This window comes from Mixophyes fleayi, chromosome 1 (assembly GCF_038048845.1).
Source record: "Mixophyes fleayi isolate aMixFle1 chromosome 1, aMixFle1.hap1, whole genome shotgun sequence".
Classification (NCBI taxonomy): domain Eukaryota; kingdom Metazoa; phylum Chordata; class Amphibia; order Anura; family Limnodynastidae; genus Mixophyes; species Mixophyes fleayi.
The window spans coordinates 414,312,364-414,331,779 of NC_134402.1; the positions used below are offsets into that span (position 1 = coordinate 414,312,364).

The following is a 19,416-nucleotide window of genomic DNA, read 5'->3' on the forward strand; positions in this document are numbered from 1 at the left end:
CAAATCCAGCGACCTGGCAGATTTGGCGGAGACTGGTTTGCAAATATATATGGGACTATATCAGCATTACTTCAATGCAAATGCAAAAATAATTTTAAAACATCTCAAGTTCTGTCAAGGTATGGGGAAATATTACATATTTCTACTACATAATATTAAATGTTAATAAATCTTTTTTATATAAGGCGATATGCATGTAAGTTTTAGTTATCCTTTAAAAAGTCTTCATCCAGTTATTACGCCTGTGTATTATTAAATGATTTGGGCAGCAACTATTGCACATATACAGACACAATAAATGGTGCCAAAAACAACACATGCAATACTGTCAGATAACTGCAACCAAACGGGTTCCATATAGGTGTTATAAATGTACTTATTATTAACACAATAGATATTTTATTGTGAAACTAGCTTCCATGTTAAGATTAGAGATGTTCACTGACACCCCCGTGTTCTGGTTTTGGTTTTGGATCTGGATTAACTTTGTGTTTTGGTTTTGGCAAAACCACCCTTTTCTTGTTTTGGTTTCGGATCCCCATTTTTTTCTAAAATCCCAATTTTTTTTGCTAAAATCATGTAAATTTGCTTTTTTTCCCCCTACATTATTAACCTCAAGAGCACTAATTTCAAGCCATTTGCAGTCAATTTTCACTATCTCACTGGTCACAATATTATTTTCATACACTTTCAAACAAAGACTGCAGCGACCTGGCTGGATGCTAAATGACAGAGCAATGACTCAAATACACAGCAGCTCATAGCACATCTAGGAAACATTTCCACACAGCAGTGGCAGAAAAGAAAAGTGGTGCAAGATGGAATTGTCCTTGGATCATGAAATCAGTTATGGTTCATTTGATCGCTCCACCCATTCCTTGGATAACCGTGGTTATTCTACAGCTAATATATGGCGACTTGCGTTGACGATGACCCAGACCAATCCAGGGTGCCAGACAATGCACTAAAAAGAGCCATTGTAATTCACAGCAAAAAGCAAGTTCATCACTGAGCACCGAATCAGCCCCAATTCCCAAAAAATTATAATATAGTTAGGTACCTTTGAAGTAAAGTGCAGACTACAAACACTTTGTGCAATACTGATGAAACAGCAGCAAAGTGGAAGGTAATACATATATGTTTTCTATTTAGACATCCATGCTTACATTACTGTGGCTTTACAAACGCTACAAGTGGCTAGACTACTGTTGTCAGGATTTGGGTAAAAATAATTGCACACAAAAGAGGTGGATTCTTTGGTCTTATGCCCAGGCATGATAATGACCTTCTTCTTATCACGTGCAAGAACTGCTTCCACTGGGGCTGGACTTACACAAACAACATTATCCTCATCAACATCCTCATTAGCGCCCTCGTCAGCTACACAAATATCCCCCTCATCCTGTTGCAATTCCAAAGTGGCATCCTCAATTTGTGTATCACCGGCTACACTCGGGCTGTTCATGCACACATCCGCAGAAATGCTGAAAGGGGCCTTCTTTATGGGTACACTATCAGACAGGTCAGGATTACACATAGCACTCTACCCATCCTCTTTCTTTTCTACCTATGATGCTGCCCAACTGCACTAGAGACTGCCAAGAACTGTGCTACCCTTTCTGTGTCTCTCTGTGAAATGGCGCTGGATCGCCGAAGAGGGCGGTACTTACAAAATCCAAAACTCGCGAGATCCCAGATCCGACGACGTTTATATCATGGACCTTTGTTAAGGGATAACTAGCTGTTTTTGAATTCCACATTATATATTTGCAATGCTATCAATTCTATATTGCTAATGTCCTAGTATGTTGTACTACTGATACCCTAGAGCAACTGTTGTATTTGTAACAAATTTGCTACATTTATCTCAGCGTTTACCACATACTTAAGAACAGCTTTTTCATAAGCGATTTATGCCCTATTTTTGCGAGTCCTAGATACAGGCATTGTGCCTACAATTATAGAAATTTTGAAAACAGTAATTTATCCCTGAGCAATCCACCTTCTCTTACATTGTTTTATATTTTGCTTTTTGTGGTTTTATGTCATACTAATAAAATCTATATTTTATGTGTCTGTGTATTACACTTTTCTTAGTCTGAGAGCTATGTTATGGGTTTGGGAGTTGGCCTCTTTCCCCAATTGTCACTATTGATAGAGATCTCCTATTCTATACAGATGAGTTGTGCCTCTTGTTGTGAGTATCCTTTTTTTCCCTTTTTTGTTTATGTATATTATATACTTCTGAGAGAGCATTGGAATTGATACAGTATTCAGACATTACTACCTTCAGGGTAAGGAGGTCATACTACTATAATTACTGCTTAGGGTTAATCTTTGCTTCATATGGAACTTAGATTCCTGCTTAGTATCCCTAACATGAATCCCTCAAATTGAGCTGACAAGCGTCTCCTCCACTTGCATCAGATGTTCTTCACTCAAGCTCCTTACAGCTTACCTAATATTAACTTCACTTCTCCCACTTATGCTTACCTTACCTCCCCCAGCAAATACAGGACTTCACTTCAATAGGCACACAATATAACATATGCTATGCATTTAAATAATAACATAATATTTTTAAATAAAACATTCACATATTGTAGGGACAAGCAGGGTTATTTGATTTAGGCCTTGTCCTAGACAAAAGAATCATAGACTGCTTACAATAGTCTAATTACCAAATGACTAGAGGTACAAAGACTTGCTAGCCCTGGAGTGTGTTCAATAGCCTATTACCCATTAATCTATTGCAATATCTTTTGTCATTTCACAAGAGTTTGCTGGATTGGCCTCCAAAACTTAACCTTATTACCAGTGACATTCCTCACACTGTGATACATTTACTATAGATACCAACATAAATTACAGGTTACAACAGTGGATCCCAAACTTTTTAAGTTTAAGGCACCCCCTTAGGGTTTTCAAGGCACCCCTAAGCCAAAATAATTACCAAGTAGTCCCCCGCCTTGCTTACCACTGGCCCTGGCCGAGGCACCCCTGTGGGATCGCAGAGGCACCCCAGTGAGCCTAGGCACACAGTTTGGGAACCACTGGGTTACAATCTTAAATCAATGCCTCTAGACTATACCTATTTTCAGATTCTAAACTAAACATTTTACCATTTAAACTACAACTTGTGACTTATACTAGCCAAGTATTAAATACATACTGTCAAGTACATAACTGTGTTAATAACTTTTTCTAATATATGGTATTATCTTTCTTGTGTCACATAAAGTATTACCTGACTAACTCCAACAAGCTGTGTTACATGAAAAGTACAAGTAGTCCTTTATCGCCACAGAAACCTATTTTTGTACATTTGAATATCATAGCGATCAAATAAGAGCTGAAAAAGATCTATAAGTTCTATAGTAACTATGGCAACAGAAATATGTTTCACTCTTACCTCATTGCTGTCACTGCCAGACTTTGTAGAGTCTTTTGTGCTGTGGAAGAGATTTTTATTAAATTGATTTCTTTGGTTAGCTGATATGAAATATTATATTCGTGGGGTGGACAAAATGATATGGAAGTAAATTATTACAAAATATCTTTATAGAATTTTGAATTGGATTTAAGGTATACAAACTTGATCAAAATTCCCAGAAAAATAAGAGGTTATTTGTGAAACTTCAGTAACACTTGAGAGCAGGCTGATTCATAATGTTAATCAATAATTAGCAAGATAGATAAAATGCAGGAGGGAGGAAATCATTTTACATATCAACAGTATGTAGTACACCGAGATTCTGTAGTTCTAGATGTAAATAGGATATCAATATTATATGCTGCTAGAGATTACTTACCAACAATACAAAAGTAAAAGAGTGCAGCAACCCCCTTCCGTAATTGGTTGTGTTTGATTTTGTGCAAATTAGACGATAAAAACAAATGTCAGATTAGTTATTGCAGTTACATAACTTAATGCTGACTTCAAATTTCTTTATTATATACAGAATGATATTTTGTTATATCACGCAAGTATGTTAAAGTAGTCATTTCATTAAGCAGCTAATGATTTAGTGTGTGACTATGATTGTCAAGGTCATATCTTTAAACTGTACAAAGCTGTAGAATATGTTGGCACTGCATACTATATGTGAGAGTAATAAAACTCCTAATCATTTAGACCAGATTGGGCTGCACTCTACAGTATCTTACTTGTCGATGGCCGGAACGGAGCTTAGTCGAGGGTCATCCTTAAGGAGATCATGGCTACTTTTACTCTTTCCCTTCATGGTCTGTAAAAGAAGTGATATCAAACATGTTATATGCAAGACAAGCCCAGCAATGACAGCCCCAGCCCCATTATAGACCATTGTATTCACAGCTCAAGTCTCTCCTTAAACGGTTACATATCCCAACATTGCTAATTGGCTGAAAGTAAGAGACCACACCAATGGTTTTCCAGTAGGAGTTCCACAGACTCTCCAACACCTATGTAATAATGCATAATATTGTCACAAGCCAATTCTTGATTAAATAAAATACTCAGTTGCAGATTTTATTCCCTACTTCTGTCAGATTCTAGCTATCATTTATTTATGTAGAATCTGACTGGTTGCTATGGGCAACAGCTCCACTTTTCCATTTAAGAAGTTTGAGTAAATCTACTGCTTGGTCTTTTCAGCCACACTTGATATACTATGTTATCTACAGAAGCATGATTTAATCATTGCTAAATGACTAGTATGTAATTGGTATGATGTGGGTCTGTTGAAATAATGGTCATCCAAATGGATATTTGCACAGAGATTAATCTGTTTTAGAAGTGAACAGGTAACTTTAAGGGCCCATTCACACATATCAAGGGAAAATTGATAAAAATGTGTCAACATCTAACATGCACTTTAGAAGCATTTCAGTGATACTCTTTTCATGAATTTTTCCACCATTATTATTATCTTATTTATGAGGTGCCACAAAGGGTCCGCAGTGCTGTACATACAACATGGGAAAACAGTACAGGCATGGAGGGTAGGAAATAAACAAAGTGCAAAATTATAAAAAACTAATAGCTTAGCAGGGAAAGGTGCACAGGTAAGAGGTAAAAGTGACTTCAAGTGTATAGATAGGAAGGGAAGGAGGGAGGCGGGGAGTGAATAAGGGGTTGAGCCTGTGCCCTGTAGAGTGGACACCACTTACAGGATCAGGGCAGAGATGGACAAGCGGAGGCATGGGAGAAGGAGAGATATGGGCAGGAGCCAAGTGATGAAATGGAGAGAAGAGACGGAGGGCAGAAGGCAAAGGTGACCAGGAGGAGGAGGAGGACACTGTTAGTGGGAGTTAATGCATGAGAAATAGGGTACACGGCATTAGCATTGTAGAACACAATGGTGGGAAGAGCACCACTGACTTATTTGGCTCATGGTAAAACGCGGTTCATGAGTGGAAACTGCAAAAAAAAAAAAAAAAAAAGTGGATAAATGAGTCCTCAATGTCTGCCTTGGAGTTATACGCATCTGGAGCTATTGTTTGGAAAAGAGGTCCCTTGTTTAGCATACCTAAATATGTTTTATTGAACAGTTTCACAAACAAAAGAAGTGAAAATAAATTGATGGGGTATAGTTTAAAGACGATTTTTCACAAGGTTTTTTGTGTGTTTTTTTTTTTTTTTATTATTCAGAGTCCACTGAAAAAAAACATTCTGCAAATCTTTTCCTCAATCTCCAGTGTTTGCCTAAAAAAGGGATTGGAAAGCAGCAGGACCAGCATATTAATTAGCACGACACTCACTTAGTTGGCCAGTAATTTGTGTCTCAAACGGCCCTCTCCTTCAACTCCTCTTCCTAATTATACTTAGGATTGCCCTCTCAGCGTTTCTTACTGGAATAGAGCACTGATGATATAAAGCAGAGGGTAGACAGTGAATAGACAGAGCGCTGCCCAGCTGAGCTCACCACTTTGTATGCTGGTCACACTGATGACTGAACTCTCTTCCAGGTTATCAGTAAAGGAAGGCAGGGGGATTTTTGCAGCAAATATCTATCAATAAGGGTCAGTGTGCAGTACAGATGTGCTTTTCTGACATCATGCACTTAGTAACTGCTTTTAAGGGCAAGTGTATAGATTTGCGTGCCACAATAGCTACAGCCATGAGAGCAGGACATTCATACTATGAATAAGGCCTCCCACACAGAGCAATAGAAGCTTGACCACAAAGCTTACACCGAGCACAATCAGGAAAATAAACGGCATCACAAAGCAGTATAAGAAATATAGGGTTACACAACATAACAATGGCAGAGCAGTGTAAAAAGACAACATGTTCCAATACTATATATTTTTCACTATGCTGTAAGCACCTCATTAAAGCAAATAAATAAATCTAATGCTCATATGCACCAACCCATATGGTGTTTAAAAAATCAAAATATGAGAAAAAAAAATTTTAAATAAAAGAATCCGTCCAAAAACACATACATGATAGAGGGAAAGAGAGGGACATCTGGGAGGTGTGAATGAACATCAACTTTTTTGACTTATATAAAATGAGTATAATACAAGAAATTTAAGTCTGGTAATCAGAATAATAATGATGTGATTTATACGCAAAGTTTCTTGCAAAAAATAAAATAAACAATAATAATCGAAGACAGGCACTACCCAGGACCAGATAGTAGTGGTCTCACTGAACAGCTATTTCTCAGTCCAAGCCTTCATCTCTGGCCAGATAACAATCGGGTAAATACTAACACTGTCTCACTGATCAGATACTATAAGCAGGCGAAGGCAAAGGAAGGACACAGACTGCCGTTATAATTAACACACTCGCGCCTGACTGAGCTGTAATTTACAATCTGAGTGCATAAGAACAGCAATTATAATCATTATAGGAAAGTACATACAATATTCTTGCACAAAGATGGGGGAGAAGAGTTCTAAGCTTATGCCCAAACCAGTTTGCAACGAGTTTATATGAAGAAAAAAAATTATCACTCTAGCTTTAATGACCACATAGTTAAAGGATCGCACAGCTCATTGTTATGTGACTCTTTTCAATACCACCACCAGCCTTGAACAGGATTGTGAAGTGAAACAGGAAAGCAACGCAAGATAGAATTTTTCACCTCAACCTTCCCACAACTAATAGCGTCACGTCCAAGATCCACCAATTGGGAGACGCACTGCTGGCCGGAGTGAGCCATGCTTGTGCAAATGACAACACGTCAGACATGGATATTATATACAGAATTACCTGGTTGTCAGCCCATGATGACAACCAGTTGTAGGCATAGGGATTAGCGTCCCATGTCCCACAAAGATCCCTGTGCAGCCAACATAGGCTGCAGGAGTTATAGGTCTGTGCATAGTTCTTATATATGCACATGAAGATTATTTTGAACAACAGAAAGATATTATGAGCACACAAACAGGCCCATAGACTTCACATGTGCACAAAATGGACATCTGAGCCATTATCTCCCAATTAGACACCAGTTCATCCAGTTGTAACCCAACAGACACTATCACCTAGTATCTGTATCCCTAAAGAAGCCCTGTCGGGTGAAATGCGCAGGTGAACAGGATATCACGTACAAGGCTCTCTCTCAGTCTACAGCCCCTTACATCTCTAACCTAATCTCCATTCACACTCCTGCCCGCTCCCTACGCTCAGCTAATGACCGCCGCCTCTCCTCCACTCTTATCACCACTTCCCACTCCAGAATCCAAGACTTCTCCCGTGCCGCCCCCCTCCACTGGAACGACCTCCCTCGCTCCATCCGTCTTTCTCCTAATCTGTGCTCCTTCAAACGAGCACTCAAAACTCACCTGTTCCTTAAAGCCTACCAACCTTCTACCTAACCCCGCATCTCCTCCAAATGTTCTACCCTCTCTCCTCCCGGTCCCTCTCCCCACACTTCAACTTCCTCCAATTGTGTCTGTTTCGTTCACCCACCCTTAGGATGTAAGCTCGAATGAGCAGGGCCTTCTTCCCTCTTGTCTCCACACCTGTTCTTCTACTCTGCCTCTACTGCATTGACCTAACTGGAGTTTCTGAAGCATTGGTATTTTTGTTTATCGTTCTGTACTGTTATACCCTGTATTGTCTACTGTTTGCTTTGTGTACGGCGCTGCGGAAATCTTGTGGCGCCTAACAAATAAATGATAATAATAATAATAATAATAATGATAATAATAATAATCACCGCTATGAGAATTCCACTTCTTTCAAACTTTCACCAATAAGAATCATAGTGCTGGATAAAGATAAAAGTACTGGAAAACGGCTGGATAGAATGAAGAGACACAGAAAACGGGGGTGTCCCCTGCCCATGCAATGCTAAAGCAGTAGCCGGAGGAGCACGGACATCAACGCTACCTCCTACAAGCAACAGGAGGTAAAAGACTGCCCAGCTATCTGAACCACTGAAACCCATAATCGCTAAACCACTAACAGGACAAGTTACTGTAAGTGGGATAACAGAACACTTTTTTAAATATCTTGATGCCACTGGTACAAATACCAGCTTAACCAGGACACCAAACAGCACTAAGCGCTTATATTGACTCATTATCAGAATACCGGTAACTTTTTATTTACCATTATCCTTGGACTTTTTACGTTTCACCGTTCTATACAAGTGGTTTCTTTTGTTTTTACTTGCATTTCATTTTGTTTTAATGTGCAACTTTTGTTTAGAATATAACATTGTCATGTATGCATACATTCCTATATATTTGTGCATATTTCTTTATAAAAACATTCAATATACTTTTAACTATTTCACTTTTCCAAGCACATTTAATAGATTTATATACACACAGAAAAGATTGTGGTGCGCTAGGGCTTTGTCCTATAGGATACTTGAGGAAGAGACTACCTGAGTACCCCTCTACACCGCACCCACTCATCTTTAACATTCCACTGTGACAGCCCAGTATTAGGGATACTCTCCACAATATTACCTCACTGACTTTATTAACTTCTTCTTCTTCCTCTTCGGCTTCTTCTCCAAAAGAAAGTAAACTGAAATTCCTGTGTTAGGAAAACAAGAGAGGTACAATGCCCACACACTGTATAACTGGCTGGCATTCTGGTGCACGCTGGCATTCTCATTTACACAGTAAAATGCTTAGCACCTACACAAAGTATTGTTATGCAGCAACGTGATAAATCATTATGACTGAGGGAGACGGGCTACATGGATAATAACTGCAGCTACAACATGCAGAGACATGGATTTCAACAATGAAACTGTAGAAATATAGAGGGTTCAGAAAATGTTTCTTTATATACTGAATATAGACAATTATATCCTTCTTAAAAGGACCATTGAACATAAAAGACAAGTTGCCTTATATAAAAAGTAGAGTAACAAATATGCATGTAAAGGTTAGAACGTCTGTCATATCTCTCTCTGTAATGCGGATTATACACTTCTGTTCAGTTACCGGCCTTTTCAGAAGGCGTTTTTAATAGGCTTACTGACAAGAAGTCTGCTGCACTCTGGAAAAATATCTTCTCCCTTCTTTTATATCTAACATTTTTAGTATAAGTACCCGAAAACTTTACATAGATTGTGTCATGGTTAATATTAGGTCTCTCATACAAGGCAACTAGTACTTTAAGTTACGTGGCCCTTCACATCTCTGCTTAATCGCTTCAAGATCGGACGGCTCTTTACCCTTTCTGACCAGACGAATTTTCATAACTTCTAAGTAAATATTTTATCCTTAGCGGATTGGGTCTTCTTTTGATGGCATACTGGAATAAATATTTTTAATTTAAAGGAGTTATATAGGTTGGGTGTGGGGGGTTAGCAGATAAACTGTAAAGAAATACACTTCTCCACGATTCCCATAGTTGATTTTATGCAGTCAATTCAAGCCATTAAGGAGAAATATTTACATTTATCATTTGGATTGCAACAGCATGCAATTATATGGCCCACAGTTACACGTAAATGGAAAATAGCTGTATACGTGGGCCACAGTAACTGCGGATTCAAACTAACGTCTGGTCAGAATACATCCATTATCATTTCGGAAGAGTGTTAAATGCACAGTGACATGGATCTGACAGAGTGTGGTCGTCACCCGACTGCCCTGAATCCCACAGGAAATGGTGGTAAAACGTCAGCACAGATAACTTAAAGGATGTAAGGTTCATTGCAGGCCCATTGTCAGCATTACAGGTGACCTTTGTGATTATGTCAATGGAAGGGTTACAGAATGATCAGCATGCACATAGGGCCTGATTCAGAGCGGGACACAAAAAAAAAGCGGAACTTGCGATTGAAAAAGTTGCATGCAAAATAAACGTATTTCCACATCCTATTCAGAGTTGGAGGTACACCCGGATCTGAACGAGTAGCATATGCGTCTGCATTACTGTAGACTCACCGCAGACACTTACAACCCACTTGAGACTATGTAATAAACCTTTTATTTTATATGTTACAAACGTAAATGCCTCGTTTAAGCTTGAATATCACCTTTTCAGTCGCAAGAGCCCAAGAGCCTTTATTCTGCATAGCCGAATGTGCGTCTCAATCAAGCCCATAATGTTTCTGCTTCAATGCTGTGAATACAGAACACTTCCCAGCAGGTGCACTATACTGACAGCTGTCACTGACACTCCACTTCCAGTGCAGATTACCTATAGGCTGCATACACAAGGATGTATATCTACCTGCTGTGATGTACAGGGTGTTAAAATATATATAAAATTACACATATTTTGATGTATCCCACTAAGGTTTTATTTTGGGCTCTCCATTATTTTTTTACAATGTTATTCTTTATTATACAAATTTGATATTAAAATGTAATAGCAGAATTTCCATATAAGTTTGTTCAATATATCACTTACTGCTAATAAATGACAGCAGACAATAATAAACATTTTTAATAACAATTGCTGACAGCCCATTAGATTGCAATGGATTAAGAATAGCGGACATTAATCTAGGAAAACTTGTGAGGGTGTGAAATTGCTAACAAAACACTACTTTACCAGATGACACAAAGATGTCCTCTAACACGAATTATGGAACTATTACTGTAATCATAAGCAGTGTATCTTGTATACACTACATTTTTTTTTGCTTTTATGCTTTTTTAATCCTTCTTAGTTCTTATGTCATTAAATCCTATTCCTACAATAGAGGACTCCGTGCTTTCAACAGACATCTATTGTGACAGAACTGAAGGACACTTGTGCATTGTAAATGTAATTCTGGTCTTCTGATGATTAGCTGGCTATTCAGCAGAAAGGAGAGCACGTTATATCAGAACTACAGGAACAGCAGATGATATGTAATTCCAAAGTTAGGTGCTGCACAACATTCAGTATTTTCAGGACAAAAAAAAAAGCTATATTATTTTGATTATAATCCACATGGGACACATATACATCTCCTGAACATTATACCTTTATAAATGATGAGTTCTGATGTCATCTCACTTAAGTGTGTTCAAAAGGAAAACTTGTGTGTTAAAACGAATAACCTATCATAGGTTACGTCTATATGCTTTCTAATATCATGCCAGTTTTCAGTAACGAATTCTCCATATATTTCCTGAATTTGTAAATCAGTGCTTCTGAAGGATCACTCAATTCAGAAGAAACTTACTTTGTGCCCTTCACCTTTGGCTGCTTGGCCTCCTCCTCCTGCGTTTCTTTTTTCAGCTTTTTCGTTACTCTGGGAACTAGATCATCAAAAGGATTAAACAGAACCTGTAGGAAACAAGTTGAGACGTTTAATTAACATTTTTTTATTTGTTAATAATAACATCCAAAATTAAACAAAAAAAGTGTTTGAAAAGCATCAAATGAAGTTTCTGGAATCCTTTAAAGAACCTAAAGCCACCCTTGTAAAACGATTTCTGTTTTCTGCTTATGAACAGACAATAGATATGATTTATAAAATGTTTAGCCCGTAAAGAACATTTTACCAGATTAAAGGCCCCATCGGTCTCTTTTATTCTGCCAGATAAACTGTCTATTAGTGTGTGGCTGTACCCTCATACTGGACTCCCGGAAGAGCAAGCCTCCCTCCCAGAGGTGGGGCTTAATCATGCGAATCGTGTCATCACAGCACCCCCCCCCCCTCCCCACTGTATAGAAGGGGGCGTGGCCATGTTGACGCAATAGCGTTCCCACACCCTGCCACCAGAGCTCCCCTTAGAGATGTCCCCGTGGGGAGGTTTTAACTGTCTGCAACTACGTTATTATTGGAATTAACTTACATAGTACAACCAAATTTCACATCTCGTGCTCAATTGGATATTACAGTCTAAATTCCCTAACATAGATGCACACACACGCAAAGGTCCACTTTAGTCAGCAGTCTGTTAACCCAGTACATGTTTTGTGCTACCATGCTGCCCACATAAAGCTGTGAACTGCGTCCTACAAATTGCAAATAATATAAAATACATAACAAGTGCAGCACATTCAATTGCAGTTTGTATTTGTTATAGATGCAAGAATAAAAAAAAAAAGTCACGTCTTACATGGAAAAAGAACATACCTCACTGCTCTTTATCTTATGTGGATTAATAGGCCTCTCATCTTCAATGTCCACTTCAGTTAATCTTAATATATTGTATATTGTGTCTCCAGTCACCTGGAACACACAGGGCATACAGTTTAGTCTAAAGAGCACTCAGCAACAAAGGCAATAGAAAGGATACAAGTATTACTTTACAACATTCAAACAGGATATTCAGTGTACTAAGGAACATTGGAGGGCATTTATGAAAACTGGTGCGAATGACAAGACAACCACTAAAGGTTTTCAAAAATGCTCTTAGTTGCCTATTGAATTCTCAGCGATGTTTGGCTGCACGCACTACCAGGTACTGTGGTACCAAACATGGAGGATTTTCTTGCACACCTCTATGGGGTATGAGGCACAATCTGCGATGTTACATCGCCACAAAGTGTCCCTGTGACCATTCCTGAGGCACTCTGCAGCACATGGCTGAGAACTGAATCCACCAAGTAGAAGTTCATTATTTGCTCTAAAGTAACAGATGATGAGGTTGAAAAGACACAAGTCCATCAAATTGAACCTATTTTGGATCTCCTGCAATCCCTCTCTTATATTTGAAATTGATCCAGATGTAGCAACCGCCAATCTTTCTCAATCAGGTAAAATCCCTGCTGACCCAAAATTTCTGCCTGGATCCACTACTAACTTTCATTTTGTGTCCTGTTCTGTATTGACTCAATGTATTTGTACATAGTAATCATATTCCCACTTAGACGCCTCGAAAGTAAAAATGCCTAAACTAGCGAACCTTTCCTCATAACTTAATGACTCCATACCCTTTATCTATTTTGCCACCCTTTTCTGAACCCTTTCTAGTCCCAAAATCTCTTTTTTTTTTTTAGAGTGGTGCCCAGAACTGTCCAATGATTTATATAGTGGCAAAATTACACCGTCTTCCCTTGCATTTATGCCCCTTTTTATGCATGCCAACACTTTGTTGGCCCTTGCAGCTGAGGCTTGATATTGAGCACTATTGCAAAGTCTACTGTCTACAAGCACTCCCAAATCCTTTTCCATTATAGATTCCCCTAAATTTATCCCATTTAATTTACAGTTTGAGTGCTTGTTTTTGAATCCTAAGTGCATAACCTTACATTTATCTACGTTAAACTTCATCTTCCATGTGGCCGTCCAATCTTCCAGTTTATTAAAGTCCCTATGCAGAGCAACTACATCTTGCTCCGATTTTAAAAGTTTGGTGTCATCTGCAAAAATGGAAATGTTGCTCTATAAACAATCCCCAAGGTCATTAATAAACATATTAAAAAGGATTGGCCCCAGCACAGAACCTTGAGGTACAACACTTAAAACTTTTGACCAGTTAGAAAATGTTCCATTTATCACAACTCCGTTCCCTATTCTCCAACCAGTTTTTGACCGAAGTACAAATGTTGTTTCCTAGACCAAGTTCCCTTATTTTGTAAACCAACCTCTTGTGTGGCACTGTATCAAAGGCCTTTGCAAAATCTAAGTAGACCACATCAACTGTACTACCATGGTCTAAGTTCCCATTAACTTCCTATTAGAAAACTTTTCTTCTGTATTTTTCCCTTCAAAAACTGTGTCGCAGTCTATACACTTTATAGACTCCTTTACCATACTAAAAATTACCTTTCTAAAGTTTAAAGTCTAGGGGTATATTTACTAAACTGCGGGTTTGAAAAAGTGGAGATATTGCCTATAGCAACCAATCAGATTCTAGTTATCATTTTGTAGAATGCACTAAATAAATGAAAGCTAAAAATTGATTGGCTGCTATAAGCAACATCTCCACTTTTCCAAACCCGCAGTTTAGTAATTCTAGCCCCTAGTTGATCCTGTTATGATCTTTATACTGTTGCTTTTGGAAACTAATTTCAAATGAGACCATATTATGATCACTGTTTCCCAAGTGCTCCCTTACTTAAATATTTGATATTACGTCTACATTATTTGTTATTAATAGGTCCAGTATAGTCTGTTTTCTCTACTATTTGGGACATGTAATCATCTTTTACATGCTTAGAAACCCGTTTCCCCGAGCTATACCACAAGTCTCAGTACTCCAATCAATGTCTGGATAATTTAAATCCCCAATAATTAAAATTTGACCTAGTTGTGTAGCCTTTTCAATTTGCTGTAGAAGTTGGGCTTCCTCAATCATACTAATATCTGGCAGCTTACAGTATATCCTTAACAGCAACTTCCCTGAACTTTTTCCTCCACTGGATATTTCCACCCACAATGCCTCTATATTATCACCAATACTCTCATAAATATCTTCCTGCACACTTGGTTTTAACACTGGCTTAATATGAAGACTTACTCCTACCCCTCTTTTAGTTACCCTATCTCTCCTGAAGTGAGTATAGCCTCCAAGTTGACTGCCCAGTCATGTGTATCATCCCGCCATGTCTCAGTAATTCCTCTAATATCATATTGCTTGCCCATAGCTACTTGCTCTAACTCCCCCATTTTACCTGTCAGGCTTCTTGCATTTGCCATCATACACTTAAGTAACTCCACCTTTTCCTTTGCACTGGATTCATAATAAAGTTAGTGTATTTTACGTTTCCATAGGTTCATTGTATTACTATAACTATTGTTTCATATTTCAAACCAACGTATCCTCAAACTAACACTATGCAAACTATCAGTGTGTTACCATATGTATATTTTTGCAATTTTCCCCTGGGTTCTCATTCACAATTTCATGCAGTTTTGTATTTAGAAGTATAATTTTCATTTAATGGCCACGTATTAATACACAACATTGGTTGCACACGGCAATATAGTATAAAGATATTTTGCAAATATTTTGTTCTTTAGCAGATATTATTGTTGTTCAGCCCATTTTGGGGATAGTCTGTGTGTGGTTCTTTTTGCTGTTAGCCATAATATATGTTCTTTTGACAGAACACATTTTGTAATTGATACATTCAAACAATTTCTTTAAGGGTTTTATTTGTGGGTATCCAGGGTTCTACTTCATATATAATTTTTTGGTACGTTTCAGGCTCACTATTGGACAGCAATCCCATATGGCACATATTTTAATGTTAATTTAATGTTCTTATAGATTTATATATAATCAGTTACTTATGATGTCAGAACTATACTATAAAACTACTTTTACATGTTACACAGCTACTAAGATGCTGCTCATATCTAGGTGCACTGATATACTACATCAGAGAGGAGAGAACTACAGAGGTCTGTAAGTATAACTACTTCATCCTCCTCCTCCTGTTTCTGTTACCTTTAAGTCATACATTTTACATACGTGACTACTTTTCTTACCTTCCTTTCTGGGAGATACGGTGATGAGGTATGTAAAATAGATGTGGGTGCTGCTTGATGGCGCTTTCACAACATCAAGTGGGTGGAGCAAAGTGTTGTGATGACGCTAATTTCGTCTTCACTCTGCTGCCCCCTAGGGTGGGCGTGGCCTGAAGATGTCATTAGCGTCATCGCTGCGCACCCCCGCCAACCTTGCATGAAGGCAAGAGCCTTTGTGGGAGAAATGTCTAATCTCTCGAGTGTTCAGCAGTATTCACCCTAATACAGTCTCCTGGACCACCCGAAAGAAAAGGCAACTATGATATTATGTAAAGAAATGTATGGGCCAAATTCACAAAAGCGGGTGAGGGAGAAAAATAAGTACAAATGCTTGATAATTAATTTACTGCCTTGTAAGTTTTTAAGTCGTTCTTAAAAGTGTCTGTAGCTGACTAGTTACCAAAAAAACATGCCACCCCCCTCCCCCCCCCAAAAAAAACAAACCCCATTAAAATGAGTTCTTTTTTCGACCTGAGAAATTAAGATAGAATTTTTTTGTTACTCTGTGTTTATTAAAGACTTTCATTTTAAACTTTTCCCTTATCAAGTTTTAAAAACATTTCACTGCAAGTAGTAGCAGTACTTTTTTTTCAATTTCTATTACCATAAGAAAATTTTAATTCTATAATATATATCAAATAACATAGTTCACTATTTAAATTTAATTGCAAATCAATAAAGGTACACAAGAGGATGAAAAAAACCCTGTCTGTCAAACCTTTCCAAAGATGGTGTGTTTGCTATTAAGCTCATCAGCACGACCAAGTGAAAAGAAAAATTGGCTCCCATTATCATGAGGCCCAGCATTCGCCATGGCAACGAGTCCTCGTCGATTAAAGCGCAGACGTGAATGGAACTCATCCTGGAAATGAGAAAAAACAACAACATCCAGTTGAACATCGTCTTTAGGTTGTATACCATAAGCACCCTCCAGTATAATGAAAAAGGTCAGAAGGTCTAGAAAGAGCTGCATTTTAAAGAATTACATGGGCAAAAAGCAAATTAAAGAGCAATTTTGTTTAAAAAAAAAAGGTGTGTGTGTGGTGGGGAGGGGGGTTAGTGCGGTTAAAAGACTATACTCTCAGACCACATATAAAACCTGTCACTGCAAAAGTGGTTTCTAACGCATGTACAAACGCATATCAACTGCATTGCATTTATGTACACGTTTAATGTTTAAAGATCATTGTATACTATTCAACTTTGTTACCGCATGTTAGATGCATTGAAATGGAAAAGAAATGTTCAAAATAGCACAAGTTAAATGCAAGTAGAAATGCATATACCTACTGTGTCATTTGGGGCAATGATTTTTCTTTTCACATTTACATGCACATTACTGGTTTTAAAACTGCTTATTAAACACATAATTTTAAGCGCCAGGAGAGTTGAAAATCTAGGATCATTTCTCTATGAACAAAAACGTACCTGGTTGGAATCATTGATTAGACACACTCATGAATTGTACATGCTGTTCTTCCAGTTTACAAACGGTTGAACCATTTCAGCAAACCTGTCCCACTCCACCCCAACCCCCTCTCCTGAGAGTGCTGGGGTTTCAATACCCAGAGGCTGCTTTTTTATTTTAATTATTATTTAGCATTTTTCAATAATACAAAAATTCCCCCCAAGCTCGCTCTACTTCTCCCTAAGTGCACATACCTGTGCCACACATGGTTTTTACAACTAATGGACAACCTACCAGCATACCCTAAAATATTGTTTTTAGAAAACTGACATTTGATACTATGTGAACATGTCAATATATGACCTGCCCTTCCGGTCATCACCCCGTAAGCAACAAATAGTTACACAGCAGCAGACACACGCACACACCTCCACCTCCGATAGGGGTTTACCAAACTCCATACAGAGAGACAATCTATCTCCTAACAAGTCAGGTGTGGTCATTCGCCCTTCACCCCTATGTTTAATAACCCAGATTTCCCTCCTAAAAATTTCATCCTAGCATTTTCCTGGTGCAGAACCTATAAAAGTACCAGGTTGAATCATCTAAAGGTTCTTAAACTTTTTTGTGCTATGGACTCCTTAGACAGTTTGGTGAAGCCTATGGACCGCGCGCCTATCCATGTTACAATTATGATCTGAAAATATCTGATTTCTATTAATTAAAACACATGCTAAAATTCAGTTCAGGACCAGTGAAAATAAAAATGGAACTTTTTTCCCATCCAAGTTCATGGACCCCATGAAATCTATCCACAGACTCCCACAGAAAGAGGTCCGTGGTCCTCCCGTTCTAGTCTCACACTTTCTCAACTGCACAAAACATTACCAGATATTCCTAACAACTTTGACCTCACTTTATTTACAATAATTTGTAACTGAAACAAGATCTTTAAAAATGATATACTATTATCTTTCACTACCACCTACATGGTATAGTATAATGTAAGTAAAATGTTGGTGGTAGGATGAGGGACTTAAGGTGTAGGCTACTTATACCCAAAGGGACAGCTACCCCATGGTTGCACATTTCCTTGAAGTCCACTAGATAGTTGTTGACAGCCATTCCTCTACCTTAATAGCAGGTGTATGTGGAAGATTGGTTGGCTTTTTGGGTCTTAAGAGTGAATGTTTCTAATTCTTTAGCCATGCCACTAAACACCACTGAACACAGAAACAAAATGGAGTACTTAAATCATGAAATTCATACTTCTCCCTAAATGGGGTAAAGTATACAAACATTTTCAGGTAACTCAGGAAACTATTAGACAGATGGTCATGCTATAACATTTCAAGGCTGTGGAGGGGGGCAGACCTAAACTCCTCTTTTCAGCTACTTTTTTTGACCATCGCCTTAAATTGGCTTCAGACTACCCACTATATTGGAGAGGTTGTCTTCTATAGATATGATAAGGCTTCATAAATAAATTTTGTTCAAACAAGGATGTTTTCTTTGAATGAGCCACATTAAGGCCATTGGACTCTTTCACTGAGGAGGTCCATTTGTAAAATGTGTGGAATGGGAACGTGGCCTGGTGGAGCATGGAGTGAGACGCGTGCGCTTCTGCTCCCCAGCCTAAATATACGATTAGCCATCCTGCTGCTTCGTAAAATTCTTGCATTTGCTATGGTTTTGTGGTGGAGTGATCCCTGCTTCTACCGGTCAAGACCATTATTATTATTATTATCTTTGACTTATAAGGCGCCACAAAGGGTCCGCAGCGCCGTACATTACATATACAGAAAACAGAACCAAGACACAACATGATACAAAAATATATACAGACATAGGTGACAGGGTAAAGCAAATCAGATTATTTCTGGGACAGATAGTTAAAGGGATGGTAGAAATCAGCGAGAAGAAGGCCGAAGCTTAAGAAAACAGGGAAAACAGGGCTAGCAAAGCAGGCTAAGAGGTACAGAGGGTGATGGAGTAGTAGAAGGAGCACACAAGGAAAGAGGGACCATGGTAGTGCTGGCAGTTCGGGGCACTCTGATACCTGCATTTGCCTCTGGAGCTAGACTGGGTCTGTTTCGGCGGTGACGGAGGTGCTTCGGTCCCTGCATCTAGTACAGCCGTGTATACTTAAAGTGGAACGGAGATCTACTTACCTGTCCACTT

At 38.4% G+C, this 19,416-nt stretch overlaps 1 protein-coding gene across 1 annotated transcript in view; it reads right to left on the reverse strand.

The window, feature by feature from the left end:
* The window catches only part of CWC27 (CWC27 spliceosome associated cyclophilin), a 176,547-nt gene that overhangs the window by 136,263 nt on the left and 20,868 nt on the right, over positions 1–19,416 (reverse strand). Inside the window, exons 4-9 of the mRNA XM_075182902.1 lie at positions 16,546–16,689; positions 12,486–12,581; positions 11,586–11,689; positions 8,917–8,986; positions 4,168–4,247; positions 3,413–3,452 (exon numbers count right to left, since the gene is read on the reverse strand). Of these exons, the coding sequence (XP_075039003.1) occupies positions 3,413–3,452; positions 4,168–4,247; positions 8,917–8,986; positions 11,586–11,689; positions 12,486–12,581; positions 16,546–16,689 (534 nt within the window). The remainder of the gene's footprint in view (positions 1–3,412; positions 3,453–4,167; positions 4,248–8,916; positions 8,987–11,585; positions 11,690–12,485; positions 12,582–16,545; positions 16,690–19,416) is intronic.